Source organism: Balaenoptera borealis (genome assembly GCF_965194805.1).
Source record: "Balaenoptera borealis genome assembly, chromosome: 2".
NCBI lineage: Eukaryota > Metazoa > Chordata > Mammalia > Artiodactyla > Balaenopteridae > Balaenoptera > Balaenoptera borealis.
The window spans coordinates 82,556,377-82,571,815 of NC_138867.1; the positions used below are offsets into that span (position 1 = coordinate 82,556,377).

General features: G+C 36.1%; 1 protein-coding gene across 1 annotated transcript in view; it reads right to left on the reverse strand.

Moving 5' to 3' along the window:
• Positions 1-2,204: 2,204 nt before the first annotated feature.
• The window catches only part of LOC309622497 (uncharacterized protein), a 196,541-nt gene continuing 183,306 nt past the window's right edge, over positions 2,205-15,439 (reverse strand). Inside the window, exon 5 of the mRNA XM_082378577.1 lies at positions 2,205-14,064. Coding sequence (XP_082234703.1) covers positions 13,944-14,064 — 121 coding nt within the window. The 3' untranslated portion in view covers positions 2,205-13,943. The remainder of the gene's footprint in view (positions 14,065-15,439) is intronic.

Below are 15,439 nucleotides of genomic sequence, written 5' to 3' on the forward strand. Positions count from 1 at the left end.
GAAGGCCTTTATCACTATGAACTTCCCTCTAAGAACTGTTTTTGCTGTATCCCATAGATTTTGTATGGTTTTGTTTTCGTTGTCATTTGCCTCAAGGTATTTTTTAATTGCTTCTTTGAATTCATCGTTGACCCACGGGATTTTTAGTAGCATGTTGTTTAGTCTCCATGTAATTTTTTTTTCTTATTTCTTTTTATGTGTTTGATTTTTAGTTTTATGCCATTGTGATCAGAAGAGATACTTGAAATAATTTCTATACTCTTAAATTTGTTGAGGTTTGTTTTGTGCCCTAATATGTGGTCAATCCTAGAGAATATTCCATATGCATTTGAAAAGAATGTGTATTCTGCTTTTTTTTGGATATAATGTCCTGAAAATATCAATTAAGTCTAACAATTCTATTGTATCATTTAGGATCTCTGTTGCCTTATTTTCTGTCTAGAAGATCTGTCCGTTGATGTGAGTAGGGTGTTAATGTCTCCTACTATTATTGTATTCCTGTCAACTTCTCCCTTTATGTCTGTTAGTATTGTTTTATTTATTTGGGTGTTCCTATATTGGGTGCATATATGTTGATAAGTGTAATATCCTCTTCTTGTATCGATCCTTTTATCATTATATAGTGTCCTTCTTTATTTTTCTTTGTAGCCTTTGTTTGAAAGTCTATTTGGCTGATATGAGCATTGCAAGCCCCACTTTGTCATTTCCATTTGCATGAAATATCTTTTTCCATCCCCTGACTTTCAGTCTACGTATGTGCTTTGCCTTAAAGTAGGTCTCTTGTAGGCAGCATATTGTAGGTTCTTGTTTTTTTATCCAATCTACCACTCTGTGTCTTTTGATTGGGGCATTTAGTCCATTGACATTTAAGGTAATTACTGATAGATATGTGCTTATTGCCATTTTAAACCATTGATTTTATATTTTTCTTTGTCCCTTTTTCTTTTTGCTTTTCCTTTTGTGGTTTGATGATTTTCTTTTGTATTATGCTTGTGCTCTTTTTGGTTTTTGTGCATCTATTCTATTTTTTTGATTTGTGGTTACCCTGTTTTCCAAGTATGTTAACTCCTTCCTATATCTACTTGCTTTAGGCTGGTAGTCATATAGGCTCAAACACATTTTGGAAAAAAAAAAATCTACATTTTCTTACTCCCCCCCCCCCCACATTTTATGATTTTGATGTCCTCTTTTACATCTTCATGTTCAGCCTTTTGCTGTTCATTGTGGTTATTACCACTTTCACAGAATTTTATCTTTTTTAAATCTGTGTACTGGCTTATTTAAGTGATTTACTTTCCAATTGTGATTTTCTCTTCCTTATAGATTCTTACTTCTTTTCTATTTAGAGAAGGCCTTTCAGTATTTCCTTTAGGATAGGTTTAGTATTGCTGTATTCTTTTAGTCTTTGCTTGTCTGAGAAATTCTTTATCTCTCCTTTTATTCTAAATGATAATCTTGCTGGGTAGAGTATCCTAGGTTGCAGATTTTTCCCTTTCAGGACTTTGAATGTATTTTGGCACTCCCTTCTGGCCTGCAACATTTCTGTAGAGAAATCAGCTGATAGCCTTATGGGGGTTCCCTTGTGATTAACTCTTTGTTTTTCTCTTGCTGCTTTTAGAATCCTCTCTTTATCTTTAACTTTTGCCATTTTAATATAATATGTCTTGGTGTAGGTCTGTTTGGGTTCATCTTGTTTGGGATCCTCTGTGCTTCCTGTACCTGGATATTTGTTTCTTTCTTTAGGTTTGGGAAATTTCCAGCCATAATTTATTCAAATACATTTTCAATCCCCTTTTCTCTTTCTTCTCCTTTTGGGATCCCTATTATGCATAGATTGGCATGCTTTATACTATCCCATAGGTCTCTTACATTGTTTTTGTTTTTTGTTTTTTTTTCAATTTGGCTTTCTGTCTGCTCTTCTGATTGGGTGATTTCCATTATTTTATCTTCCAGATCACTTATTCGTTCTTCTGCATTATTCATTCTGCTATCCTTTGCCTTTAGCTCAGCTTTTGTCTCAGTGAATGAGTTCTCTAATTTTTCTTGGTTCCTTTTTACAGTAATCTGCATTTCTATCACTATCTTTCTTAATTCCTTCAGTATTTTTATTATCTACTTTTTTTTTAAATTTTTTTATTTATTATGTTTATTTTTGGCTGTGTCGGGTCTTCGTTTCTGTGTGACGGCTTTCTCCAGTTGCGGCGAGCGGGGGCCACTCTTCATCGCCGTGCGCGGGCCTCTCACTATCGCGGCCTCTCTTGTTGCGGAGCAGAGGCTCCAGACGCTCAGGCTCAATAGTTGTGGCTCACGGGCCCAGCTGCTCCGCGGCATGTGGGATCCTCCCAGACCAGGGCTCGAACCCGTGTCCCCTGCATTGGCAGGCAGACTCTCAACCACTGCGCCACCAGGGAAGCCCTTATCTACTTTTTGAACTCTGTGTCTATTAGACTGAAGAGGTCTGTTTCATTGTTTGTTCCTTCAGGGGAATTCTCTTAATTTTTAATTGGGAGTGGTTCCTCTGCTTCTTCATTTTACTTATATTTCCCTTGCTTTATGAGTTTAGCAGAAACTGTTACCTACTCTGGTCTTAGAGGACTATTTTTATGTGGGAGTATCCCTGTGTAGCCTGTGTAGGTTTAATATTTTTGGTGCGAGGGCTTTTTTTAGTATGGATGCCTGCTGTCTCTTTTCTCAGCATATGCTGGCCATTATCCCCTTGATAGGAGGTGTGACTGGTTTTGTGGTGACCAGAGTCTGCACTGGATATTGAGTGGGGCCTCCCCTTTGCTCTGTGGTTGTCACTGCCCTGTCCAAGGCAGGGTCTGCTCCATAGTTGTTGGAGTAGAAGCCCCCACTTCTGAGCTATGTTTCTGAGCTGCAGTGCAAGGTAGGTGGAATTAGAATGCTCCCACTGGGAGAGCAGCCAATGGATATTCATCCACCAGAGCTGTTCACTGGTGAGTGTGCTCTGTTGTGTCACCTTTCAGCCGTTGTGCAGGCTCACAAAGGTCACTGTTGTTGGCCACTGCCCTCAGGCCTGCTTCAACTGTGGGAGTGCTGACAATTGGCCCTGGTATCTCTCAGGCATTGTTTCCACAAGGCCACTAGTGCAGATCCACTGAAGTCATGTCCAAAGACTGCAGTAGTCACATACCTGGACCCACTGTGGGAGCTATGGAGGAAGCTCAGGCCCTGGCCCGTCCCAGCCCACATGTGCACACACCCAGAAAACCCACAGCTGCCAAGGCCAAGCCCGTCCCAGCCACAAGAACACCCGTTGTCTGCTTGGATGTCCTGCAGGTGCTGAATTTACAAAGCTGGTGGTGGAGGTATAAGTCTGTGGCTCGTGCAACCAGGGGGAGAGATTTCAGCCCTGCTTCCTAAGTCATGTGGCCCCTGGGGCTCAGCTATGATTTCAGCCCCATCTCTGTGAGTGGGAAACTCACTGGGACCTGCTCTTGGAGCCCACTGAGGCCGTGCCTACTGAGGTGGCAGCTGGGGCACAGGAGCCTGCTGAGGTGATGACTGGGGCATGGGAGCCCACTGAGGTGGGAGCCTGCTGAGGTGGCAGCTAGGGCATGCAAGCCCGCCAAGGCAGAAGGCCACCGAGGCAGTGGCTGGAGTGCAGAAGCCCACTGAGGCAGTGGCTGGGGTGCACGTTCCCAGAGCCCACAGGGCAATGGCACAGACCATCTGTGCAGGTCTCTCTCTCTTCTGCCTGCCACAAACCAGTTGTTCCACTCTCCTCTGAGCCTCTGAAGCTCCCTTCTGTCCCGGCTGATCTCCCCACCAGCGAAGGGGCTTCTGAGGGTGCAGGAACCTTTGCTTTTTTACAGCTGCCTCCCAGGGGTGCAGGTCCTGTTCCACTTCCTCTTTTTTTTTTTTTTTTCTACTCAGTTACATGGAGATCTTTCTTGTCCTTTCAGGTGTTTGAGGTCTTATGCTAGTGTTCAGTAGGTATTCTATGAGAATCGTTCCATTTGTAGATGGATTTTTGATGCATTTTTGTGGGAGGAGCTAAGTTTTACGTCCTTCTACTCTGCCATCTTGATTCCTCCTCAAGTAAGGTTTCTGTAATCTGAGATGGCAAGAGAAAATATAATGTATATAATACAAGGTAGGAATAATAAAATATACATATTTTAAAAAACTATCTAACATAAAAAGAATATATTCTAACATTTTAATTATGTTCAATCCCAAAATAGGAGGTATGAGTGATTAAGATTTCTTTATTTTTTTTTCTTTTTGATGAAACATATATAGAATTAAAAAGAAATTCATGTCCTCACCAACTGTAACTTTAAAATATTGACATTTTGCCATATTTGCTTTATAATTTTCCTTTTGGAAACCAAATATTAGTAATGCAGAGGAAACTTCCCATTGTTCCCCTCCTTAAACACATCAATTTGCCTTCTAAAGAAGAAATCACTCTGCTGAATTTTACCTGTATCTCCAGTTTATGTAGTCATAGTTTTACTACTTTTATATCTATCCATCAGCAGCATATGGCAGGAGCTCTATTAACTGGTCACTGATTAACTGTTCACCAGTTTAGCAGATGGGTTTCCTCACCTCTGTAAAATATTTGATTTCCATAGGATATTGAATTTTCATAGTTCATAATGTACTCTCTGATAATGGGTTGTAGGATAATTAAGACTCTGAAGATTTTATCCTGAATCTATTTATGCCATATGTACTTCATTTAACTTGTGTAATTTAATTAGGTATTATGCAATGCAGGAAATACAAATAAATAATAAATAATTTTTCTACAACTAAGTTTGGAATTGAAAAATTCCAAAAAAAAAAAAAAAACCCCTCAAACATTAGCATGAGAAAGACAACTGCATAAATTGGGGGGAACATATGTAATTCTAGAAGAATTTTATACCTGAATTGATGTGGCAATATTTTCAAATTCTTGCTCTAAAGAAAGAAAACAAACATTGTCTATAATGCTAAGTCCTAAAGCAAACTATTTATGAATGAATAAACATTTATATATTTTGAAAGAAAAAAGTAAAAATACATATAATTTTTTAATGATGCTTTACCATTTTTTTCAATTAAGCAACAAATTATGGGTAAAAGTTAATTCAAAAAAGAATTAACATAATCTACATAATTTTATTGATTTGTTATAGTGATTCATAATATAGATATATTTTAAATATTTTTGTGATTATTATACTTTTAGCATCTATTCTTATTATGGTGTACCAATTAATTGAATTTTATCAAATACATATATTATTCTTCCTATGCTGTATATTAGGCAGTTGTTTCCTTATGGAAGAATATTTAGTCTATTTATCTTTGCACTAACATGAAAAGTTTCTCAGGAGCTGCTATTCTTGTCCTGACTTGGACATTAATTAATTTGCTTTTAGAATTTCTAAATTAGGTATCATATTTGCTGAAGTTTCTGGCAGTTTTTTTTTTTGATAGGAAGATTAAGATATTCCCTTCCATTTCTAGTTTCCTAAACATTTCTATCATGAATGTATGATGAAATTTTTCTAGGTTTTTTTTCCTGATTGAATAAAATTTACTTTTGTAAACATTTTTTTTTTCAAAGATTGAAGCATTCTTGCATTTCTGAACTAACCTCCACTTGGAGTGGATTACTTTTGTTCCAAGTGGCTAGGATTTGGGGGGGCTATTATTTTAGTTTTTATTTTAAAATCAATAGTATTAAGTGAGCCCTATATTTTTTTCTTATATTGGAAGCTACTAGTTTATGACAGTCATATCAGCCTCAGAAAATGAATTGGGTGCCTTTATATCTATTTCTATTTTGTCTTACTGAAACTGAGTCCCCCTAAAATCGAGTTGCCTTACTCAGTTTACGATTAATCTCTCTGTCTAAAACTTTGTTCCCTTTCTTGTCCCATCTCTGTTCCCCTTAGGAGTAAGAAGTATCAAAGAAAAGGGGGGACTTGAAGTCAAGCAGGACCCTGTGGGGCCTTCCCAGGTACAAAAGCCCCTCTATGGCCCCCGTTTCTTGTTTGTAGAAAAAAAGCCTTAATCTCCTAGGCCTTTCCCAAGTTCCAAAGAGCAGACTCAAGCAGTTAATGTTTAGGACAATAGAGTCATAAGACTCCTATTTCCTCCTGAAGGGATATAGATAACAATCTGAAGTATATCTTTGAATTGCTCTGTAGAAATTAAGACCACCCCCACACCCAGGTTTTTAATGGTGACTACAAGCTGACCACAAGCACTAGATCCCAGACTGGTTGGAACCAGAACATTGAGATTCCTGAAACATCACCCTGTTACCTCACCACCATCCAGTCAGAAGAAGGTCCATGAGCTGATCACGCATCCTACAACCCTCTCTCCTAACACGGTCTTTATTTTATTTTTTAAAATTTTTATTGGAGTGTAGTTGATTTACAATGTTGTGTTAGTTTCAGGTGTACAGCAAAGTGAATCAGTTATACATGTACATATATCCACTCTTTTTTAGGTTCTTTTCTCATATAGGCCATTACAGTTTATTGAGTAGAGTTCCCTGAGCTATACAGTACTAACGGAGTCTTTAAAAACCCTTACCTGAGAGCCATCAGGGAGCTAGAGTCTTACGAACATGAGCTGCCTGTTCTCCTTGCTTTGTTCCTGCAAATAAACACTTACTTTGCTGCAAACACCCACTTGTCAGAGTTTGGCTTACTGCACTGTGGGCATACAAATCCTTTCTTAGTAACATTATCAGAGATACTTATTTTTATAAGTATTTAGTAAATTTAGCTTTTCAATGTCTGAGCCAACTTTTTGTTGGTGTTTGTCAAAGCTTTTGGACTATTTGTTCATTCTCTTTTCTGTCTATTGGTGCAGTCAGGTTTTCTTATCTTTAATAAATTAATAACTTTTATTATGTCTGTCTCATCTCAGTTTTCAAAAAGCTATTGGCAAAAAATTGTGCACAGTATTCTTTTTTGGTAATTTATATTGTATCTCTAATTTCCATTTCATCCCTAACATATCTGGACACCCTCCTCAATTTTATTCATTTTACTTGTAAGTTTACCTATTTTATTAACATTTTCAGAGAAATCGTTTAGATTCTGTTAACTTTTGCTTTTTTACTTACTTAATTGTCCTATTTGATTGTTTTTAATGATTAACATATATTTTCAGTCTTACAACTATTTCTGTTATATGTATTTACATAGCAAGATTACATTCTACAGTGTTAGCAACATTCAATTTGACTTGCAATACTTTTATTAATTTATTTCAAAATATTTATATATTATCTACTTTTTGGCATCAACCATTCTTGGTACTTGGGATATTTCAATATTAAAAAACAAAAACAATCCCTGTCCCTTTGGAGCTTACCTATTGGCAGGTGGTGGGGGTGGGGGGGAGATAAGGAGGACATAAATAAGAAAATTGTATGATTATGTTGGAAAATGATAAGTACCACGGAAAATATAAAACCCAGATCAGGTTAAGAGAGATTGGTAGGGAAGTGGTGGCACAATGCAATGTCAAATAGGAAAGTTAGCATATGCCTCAATGAAAAGGAGAAATATGAGCAAAGACTTAAGAAGGCAAAAAAGTTAGCCAAGGGATATGTGACTTACATGTATTGATAATAACTGGCTGATGTGAAGTACAGATTAAAGGGATACAGAGAAGAATCAGAGATGCTCTGAGAGATAATGGTGGCTATGAACATCTGGTAGGAATAACAGTATTGGGCATACCTTGTATAAATGTTTAAAGTAGAGAAGATACGATATGCTAATATATTGGATATGATACACAATTATGACTTCAAAATATTTGGCCAGATAAATGGAGCAGTGATTTTCTATCAATAGCAAAGAAGTGAGCTGTAAGCTGACCAAGAAAATATTTTGATATCATTTTTTTATGAGCAGGAGAAAAGTTTTACACCTCTAACTTGAAGCATGGAGTAGGTAGACCATATTTGTTTAGAGTTCAGAACACATATGAGCTGGAGAAACAAATTTGGAATTTATCACCACAGAAATGGTATTAAAACCACTAGAATGGGTAGAATCATCAAAGAAAAAGTACAGATGAAAAAGAGTACCAATGAAAGAGCCCTAAAGATTTTCAACAGTGGAGGTTTAGGCAAAAGAGAAGAAACCATCAAAAAAAGACTTGGCAAGATAAAAGGAAAACCAAGAGAGTCTGGTGTTCTGGAAATAAAATGAAGAAAGTACATAAGGGAAGGAGTGATCAATTTTGTCAATAGTCATAACAAGTTTGAAAGGTGAGATGTGGAAATGTGAAAAATGACCATTGGATTAAGCAATGAGAGATCATTGTTGACTTTACAAGGACTTTTTTTTGGAGTAGTACTCTGGTACAAGCTAGAACCTAGGCCCATCAGATTGAAGGGCAGGGGAAATCATAGATTAAAGAGCTAAAAAAGATTAAACTATTGTGGGCACTGGGGCACTAGAGTGAGTGAGCTAGCAGAGAGAAGCTGGTGATAACGAAGTAGGATACATAAAATTGAAATTATTGAAAAATTACAATAATTGATAATTGTAAATGGCTGAAGTAGGAACGTAGACAAAATAATTGGAGGAGCAGAATTCAAGGAACTGAATGGCTAGAGTGTTGGAAGGGTAATTTTTACATATATTGAAACTTCCAAGAATTATGAGTGGAATAATACTGGAAAGAGTGACAGTGAGACAGTAGCTTAAATCAGTAGAAAATTAAGGATGCTGTCCTGGTGTTAGGCAGATGATGTCAATAATGAAATGTGGTTGATACAGTCTGTTGACCTCAGATTCAAAGCTAGGGATTTTAGGGGGGAAAATGGTTGTATTACTTACACTTTCTGCAAAACTAATTCAAAATTTAGGGGTTTAAATATACAACAAATATTATTTCAGAGTTTTTGTTGGTGAGGAGTTTAGAAGCAGCTTTGCTGCATGCCTCAGCCTTGGGATCTCTCTTATGATGTGGTTATTTTGATATGTCAGCTGTGATTGGGATCATCAGAGTTTGTTTACTGAGCCTGGAAGATTGACTTCAAAAATTGCTCACTCATATTGTTGGCAATTCACTGCTGGTGGTTGGAAGGAGGTCGCAGTTACTGAAAATATGGATTTCTCCACAGGACTGACAAAAGGTCCCCAAGACATGGCAGCCAGATTCAGAGCAAGTGATTCACGAAGAAGAAAGACAGAAGCTTCTATGTCTTTTATGACCTAGCCTTGAAATCACACTCTCATTTCCCACAACAACGTATTGGTTATTCAGAGCAGCCCTACTCTGCATGGGAGAGGACTACAGGGAAGTGTCAATAGGAGAAGGTAAGGATTATGGGGGATGTCCTTGAAGATGGCTACCAAAACAGTGGAGCTATGTTCTAAACATGCCTTTAGAAATAAAAGAATTCCTAGTTAACGTACAACAATAGTCATATAAGGACTCTGGGGAAAAGAAAAATAAAACCACCACTGGGAAAAATAAAGCCACTATTGAGAGACACTACAAGGGAATTCATGCACTAATTCATGTATCCAGGTGACAGCTGGATTGCAATTTGAGCAAAACAAATGAAAGGACTATGCAGATAATATGTCAACAGTAAAGAGAATAATATGTATAACTTCTACGTATAATAGTGAATTTTAGAGGATAGAGTAAAAGAATTTAAGGAGTTAAGGTACGACTGCAAAAGGAGAAATGATAGGGATATAAAGAGCTTTACTGGATTAAGGTATGGAAATAATAGGAAGGTAACCTGGCAGTTCAGGGAGTTTTTTGGTGACTGACATAAACGGACATAAGGAGATGAGTCTCAATGGATTCATTGTACATAAGTGGTAGCAAGGTTTGAGTAGTTCGGGCTATAACAAGGTGAGTTTCTGGAATTTTCTACTTGCCTGCATAGGTAGAAGTCCAAGCGAAAGGGAAGTCTTAGCCACAGTGCTCAGGCCTCTCCTAGAAAACAGGGTTAGAAGTTTGTGGGACAGGTGGGCTTAATCCCAGTGGTTTTAATGGGAAGGTTGCTGTTGCTCCCCTTGGAGAGAGGTTGCTCCAGCTCTGAGTGTGTGTGCTCTCCTTTGATACCTGTCAGTGACCAAGTGACCTGTGGGGGAGCTGGTGGGTGTTCCACCAACGTGTGGCCTCTTCCTCAACCTTGAAGATAGGGTTGGAGGGCTCTGAGGAAGAAACATGGTCTTATTTCTATTTTTGTGTATTTCCAATTATTTTGTAAATTCTATTGTGATTTCATTTTGAGTGGAAGAGCTTTTTAGAAGTGTTTATTTTAAAGTTCCAGAAATGTAAAGGGATGGTGGAGGGCTTTCTTTTATTATTGTTTATAAATAAGATTTTTATGGTGGTGATTACTACTTTTAATAAATTTGTTATTTTGTGTCCTGAAACACGATCAAATTTTAGAAAGGGTTTATGTGTTTGGTGGTGGTCATGGGGTTATTACTAACACATAGAGGTTGATTTATCTATCAATATAAATATTGATATACATATATACATTTATTTCATATATTATACATATTTCATATATTCATATTATATGACATAATATGCAATATTGTGATTATTAAATATTAATATATATATTCTGTTTATAAGCTACTCATTAGTCAGTGTTCTTAATTTTCTACTGGCTGATTCATTCTGAAAAAAGTAAAATATGTTAAATATACTTTTATTAGTTGAATTCTAATAATTCAAGCTTTATCATGCTTTTTATACCTTGGTGAATTATTCTTTATATTTTAGATACTGTCCTTCTTTATTCCTGTTTATACAATTCTGTTTAAAATCTCATAATATTACTTTATCACCTTTATTTTACAGAATTGTCTCGTATTTTGTTTTGGCCATTCCTTAATTTTCTACCTTTCTGAATCATTATTATTTAGGTGAGAATTTTTGAAAGAGTATGTAGCTGTGATTTTTAAAATTCAGTTTAAGAGTCTGTTTAAATAAGTGATTTTTAAAACTTTACGTTGATTTTTATCAGTATTTTTATTGATACATTTATTCAATATTTTTATTGAAGTATTTTTCATGTATGTTGTGTCTTCTATCAACTATGTTTTTCTTTTACTTGTCTCCTTTTCTGCCTCACATTAGATCAATGATACCCAAGCAAGGCTATTTTTGGTTGTCACAGTGGTCACAGCTGGCATCAAGTGGGTAAGTCTAGGAATGCTACTAAACATCCTCCTATTGCATTAGGACAACTTCACACAACACAGCAATAGTTGGCCCAAAATGTCCATGTTAAGAATGTCTGTTCCAAACTACATGTTCTTTATTCTATTCATTTTTTTTGTAAAGTTAGAGTCAACTTTTTATTTTTATTATATTAGTTGTTACCTTAAAACAATTTTCAGAAAAGGTTAAATTAATAGGTATCTTTCTTCTGTGGTGCCAGTAAAGGCATTTAGAAAGATTTAAATTGATCCAGCTACTTCTCTCATCTTTTACATTGTTTTTAAATTTTAGTTCTATCAGATTTTTAATCAGCCCATACTGAGTTTTTGTCAGCATTTACACAAAGTAGTTATATATATTTAGCCGTATGTTTTACCATTTTCTTTACTTCTTATATCCCCTTCCCTTTTTCTGGGTCTTCATTCCTTCTTGCTGAGGTACATCCATTAGTAGCTCTTTCAGTGAAGGTAGATGAATGGCAAATTCTCTGCCTTTTATTGTCTAAAATGTTTTTATTTCATGTACATTCTTTAATAGTGTGGCTGGTATAAAATTATATTCATAGTAATTTCCTTCAGCACTTGGAAGAGCTTATTTCAGTATCTTCTAAGACCTATTGTTGCTCTCTGTGATCAGTATGTTATTCCTTGATAGGTAATCTGTTTATCTCCAATACATTATCTTTTTTACTCGCTAAGTCAGTAATCTTGATACTATGTATATTAGTATGTATTAGCTTTTGTTTATCATGTTCGAGAGACACATTATAGTTTGATTGTTTGGTTGAATGACATGTATCTTAGGTCAGTTCAGGAAAATTACTGATATTGTCTTATTAATGAATGTTTGTTTCCCTTAAATTATCTCTAACATTCTGAAGTCTTTATTAGAAGTTTAATAGACCTTTTTTTATCTCCTATATTTCAAATTCCATTCCACATTTTCTATCTTTTCTTTGCAGAATTATAACATATACTTGGGTAAATGTTTGAGTTCAGTTTTCATTTCATTTGTCTAGTTTGAACTTTTAATAAATACTTCATTAATTATATTTCTTATTTCAAAGACTATGACTTTTGGAATTATAGAGACTGGGGTTTCTGTGTTTAGCTTCATCAAATATACCTATTTTAATTTTTGTAATGTCCTCTTTCTTTGTCCCTTATGTATTCTCTTCCTTCTTTTATCACTTTTCACCTCATGGTCATAAGACAGATGCTTAATATCCAGCCTCACATACATGTTGTATCTTCTCTAAAAGTTTTCTTGAAATTCCTAGTTCGTTGTGGCCCCAAGACCAATGTGAGAAAAAAAGGAGCTGTGGTTCATGTCAGTAACCTTCATGAAAAAAAGAGGTCCAAGAGAACAATGCAATGGATTAGAAAAGTGGATGTATGAGTTGTAATGGGTGGACGGTGGCAGCCATAGAGGTGCTCTGCTCAGATCTCTTTTGGACCCTGTTATGGGGAGCATAGCTGACTATCAGTTTCCATCTGCTGCCCCATTTGTTCTATCACAGCATTCAGACAAAGGTCTGCTTCCCCAGAGCTGTTCCCAAAGACTGAGTCTGGTATGGAGAAGCAGATCCATCTCATTTCTATTTCAGGACTCCATCAAAGGGCAGTCCATTGGCCAGGTTGAATCTTTCTCAGAACTGGGCTGTGGACCAATACGCTTCCTACTCAGTCCTTCCTTTGAGAGTGGTTAGACTTGTATCATGGTCTGAAGGCTCTCCATGCCTACTTCCGGTTCCATGGTTGCCACCTGCTTTTATCTTGGAGTTAGGGAAGGCATGTTCACTGGTTTCTCAAACTAGCTGCTCTAATTCGGATCTGGGAAGACCAACATCTATGCTGCCATCATATTCCACCATTAAACTTTTACAGATGAAGGTCTACTTTTTTATCAGATATATTACCTAGATAATAGACATGTTGTAAACATATACTGAGGTATATAACTTTATCAGTTCTTTAGTAAGCTTAGGGAACATAGTGGATATGTGTATTCTAGAAAATTACTTCTAAGCACAGCTGTAAGCAAAGAAACTAGGTTCAGGAAAGTTGACAGTATAATTGCAACAATACCACCATAATTAATGGGCTGAATTCATATACAAAACATTTTTTAGGCAACTTCCACAGAGTTGATAGTAAAATTAAGAGTAGAGGAGTCATAATATATTTCTTTTTTATTTTAGGAATGAAAGCTCACTTAGTGTTAATACTTGAGTTATTAGTAGTTAACATTATCAGCATCAGAGTAAACTTTTCTTGCATTTAACAAACTTAGATAATTCTCAAAGGAAGGTATGTGTTAATATTTTAGTACAAGAAATATTGGTATCCATGAGCAAATGAAATGTAACATCCTCTCTTTTTATCAAGTTATGTACTAGATATTCATTTAATATCTATATATTTTGTAGAGAGAAAGAGAACAGGTATATTCACTTGGAAAATGTTACACCATGGCACACAATTCTGAAAGAAAAGGAAATAACATTGTAAGAAATGAAGTTGTTTTGACTGAGAGAGGTAACAAAGTGGGACTTTCTAATTAACAGAAAGCAGTTAAAGCTGCTCTTGGAGAACTGTAACTTAAATAATTTACTGGCACTTAAAAGACAATATTTTGTGTAGACACTGAGTTTGGAAAAGCTATGGGGATAATACATCTTTTCAATCTCAAATATTATTTCATTGTTGATATTGTCTTTCCTGCAATATTAAGTTTTCATACTATTTTTTTCCTCCGTGACCTTGCCCAAAATGTGGAAAATAATGAACCCCATTTTCCTGTCTTGGCGAGATGATGTCGGTGCAAGAAATGTCCTCATTGTTACTTGAGAGCTGTATCCTCCTTAAAAACAAAAACAAATGTTGCATTAGCTAGATGTAAAAAAAATGAAAAACATGAGTTTTTTAGTCTGCATAATATTTTAGATTGCAGCAAGATAGGCTAGATTCTTTTTCCATCCAGTGGGATTTTGAGAGATGGAATTCTTATGAGATCGAATGCCTAATGGTCTACGAAGCTACGGCAGGATAGCCAAAGACTTAATGTTTATTTATCCACATTTATTTTTTACAATTACATGTAGATGTTATCCCTGAACTTTCATGCTGTTAAATACATTTATCATATGATATGCACTAATTACATTAGTCTTTGATTACCAAATTGTTCATAACACAATCATAAGCTAATGTATTTTTTGCAACAGTTTTGGGGAGTCCTTGCTTTTTCCAGTGTACTAGATGCATTGTTGTGTACCTAATTTTGAAATGAAAGTAAGTAGGTGCTTGATACTTCATATTTTTGTCTTCATAACCAAAGCAACTTGGCCTTACCTCTCTGGTATGGTTCTGGAAGAGGCTTTTTGAACTTTCCTGGGAATAAGAAATTCCTTTCTTCTTACAGTCTCCACTAAAAATAGACCACCACTCTACTCACCCCACCCCCCAATACTTTGGACAGAAAAGAGGATCAGGAGAATTCCTGGGTAACACCATTAAACATTCCATCATTTCTTTTTTCTTTACCACCCACCAATAAAATAGACCACAAAAGCCATTTTGACGTGTGTCACTAAAGGCAAATTTATAGTGAAGCTTAAACTTTAGAGCCTCTCCTTTGCAAGCACCCCTTCAAAGACTCTGGATGGGGCCCTACAAATGTGTTCACACTGGCAAATGTTTTTGACAATTTGCAATAGTCATATTTTTCTGTTCTCATTCTTTAAGATAGTGTCTCAGGCATTAAGCCCCACAAAAGTTTTATATGCCTCTAGCAAATGTCTTGTGCTCATGAGCACAGGAAGAATGGCTCCAAAATAATCATAAAACTTGAGCTTAGTGGAGTCTTATGGTTCAGCTACTTCAATTCCTTTCTACTAAAGATGAAGGAATTAAGGCCCAGAGAAGTTCAGTTACATGCCTGAAGTCACAGTCTGTTACTACTATTTTTTTTTTTTTTAATATACTACTCTACGCCTTAAGAAGGAGCAATAGAAAGAGGAATAATGGGGTATCATGTTTTACTGATGCAGTAAAGGAGTAAACGCTTTGGAGTTGGGTGGATGAACATATAATCTTGACACTTGCTGGATGAGAGATCCTCACTTTTTTTTTTTTTTTTTTTTTTTCCCCAATCTATTAAATGCAATGACATTTGCTTGAAAGGACTGTTGTGAGGCAGTACATGGGAACTTTCTGAGAAAATGATGGTTGGGCTG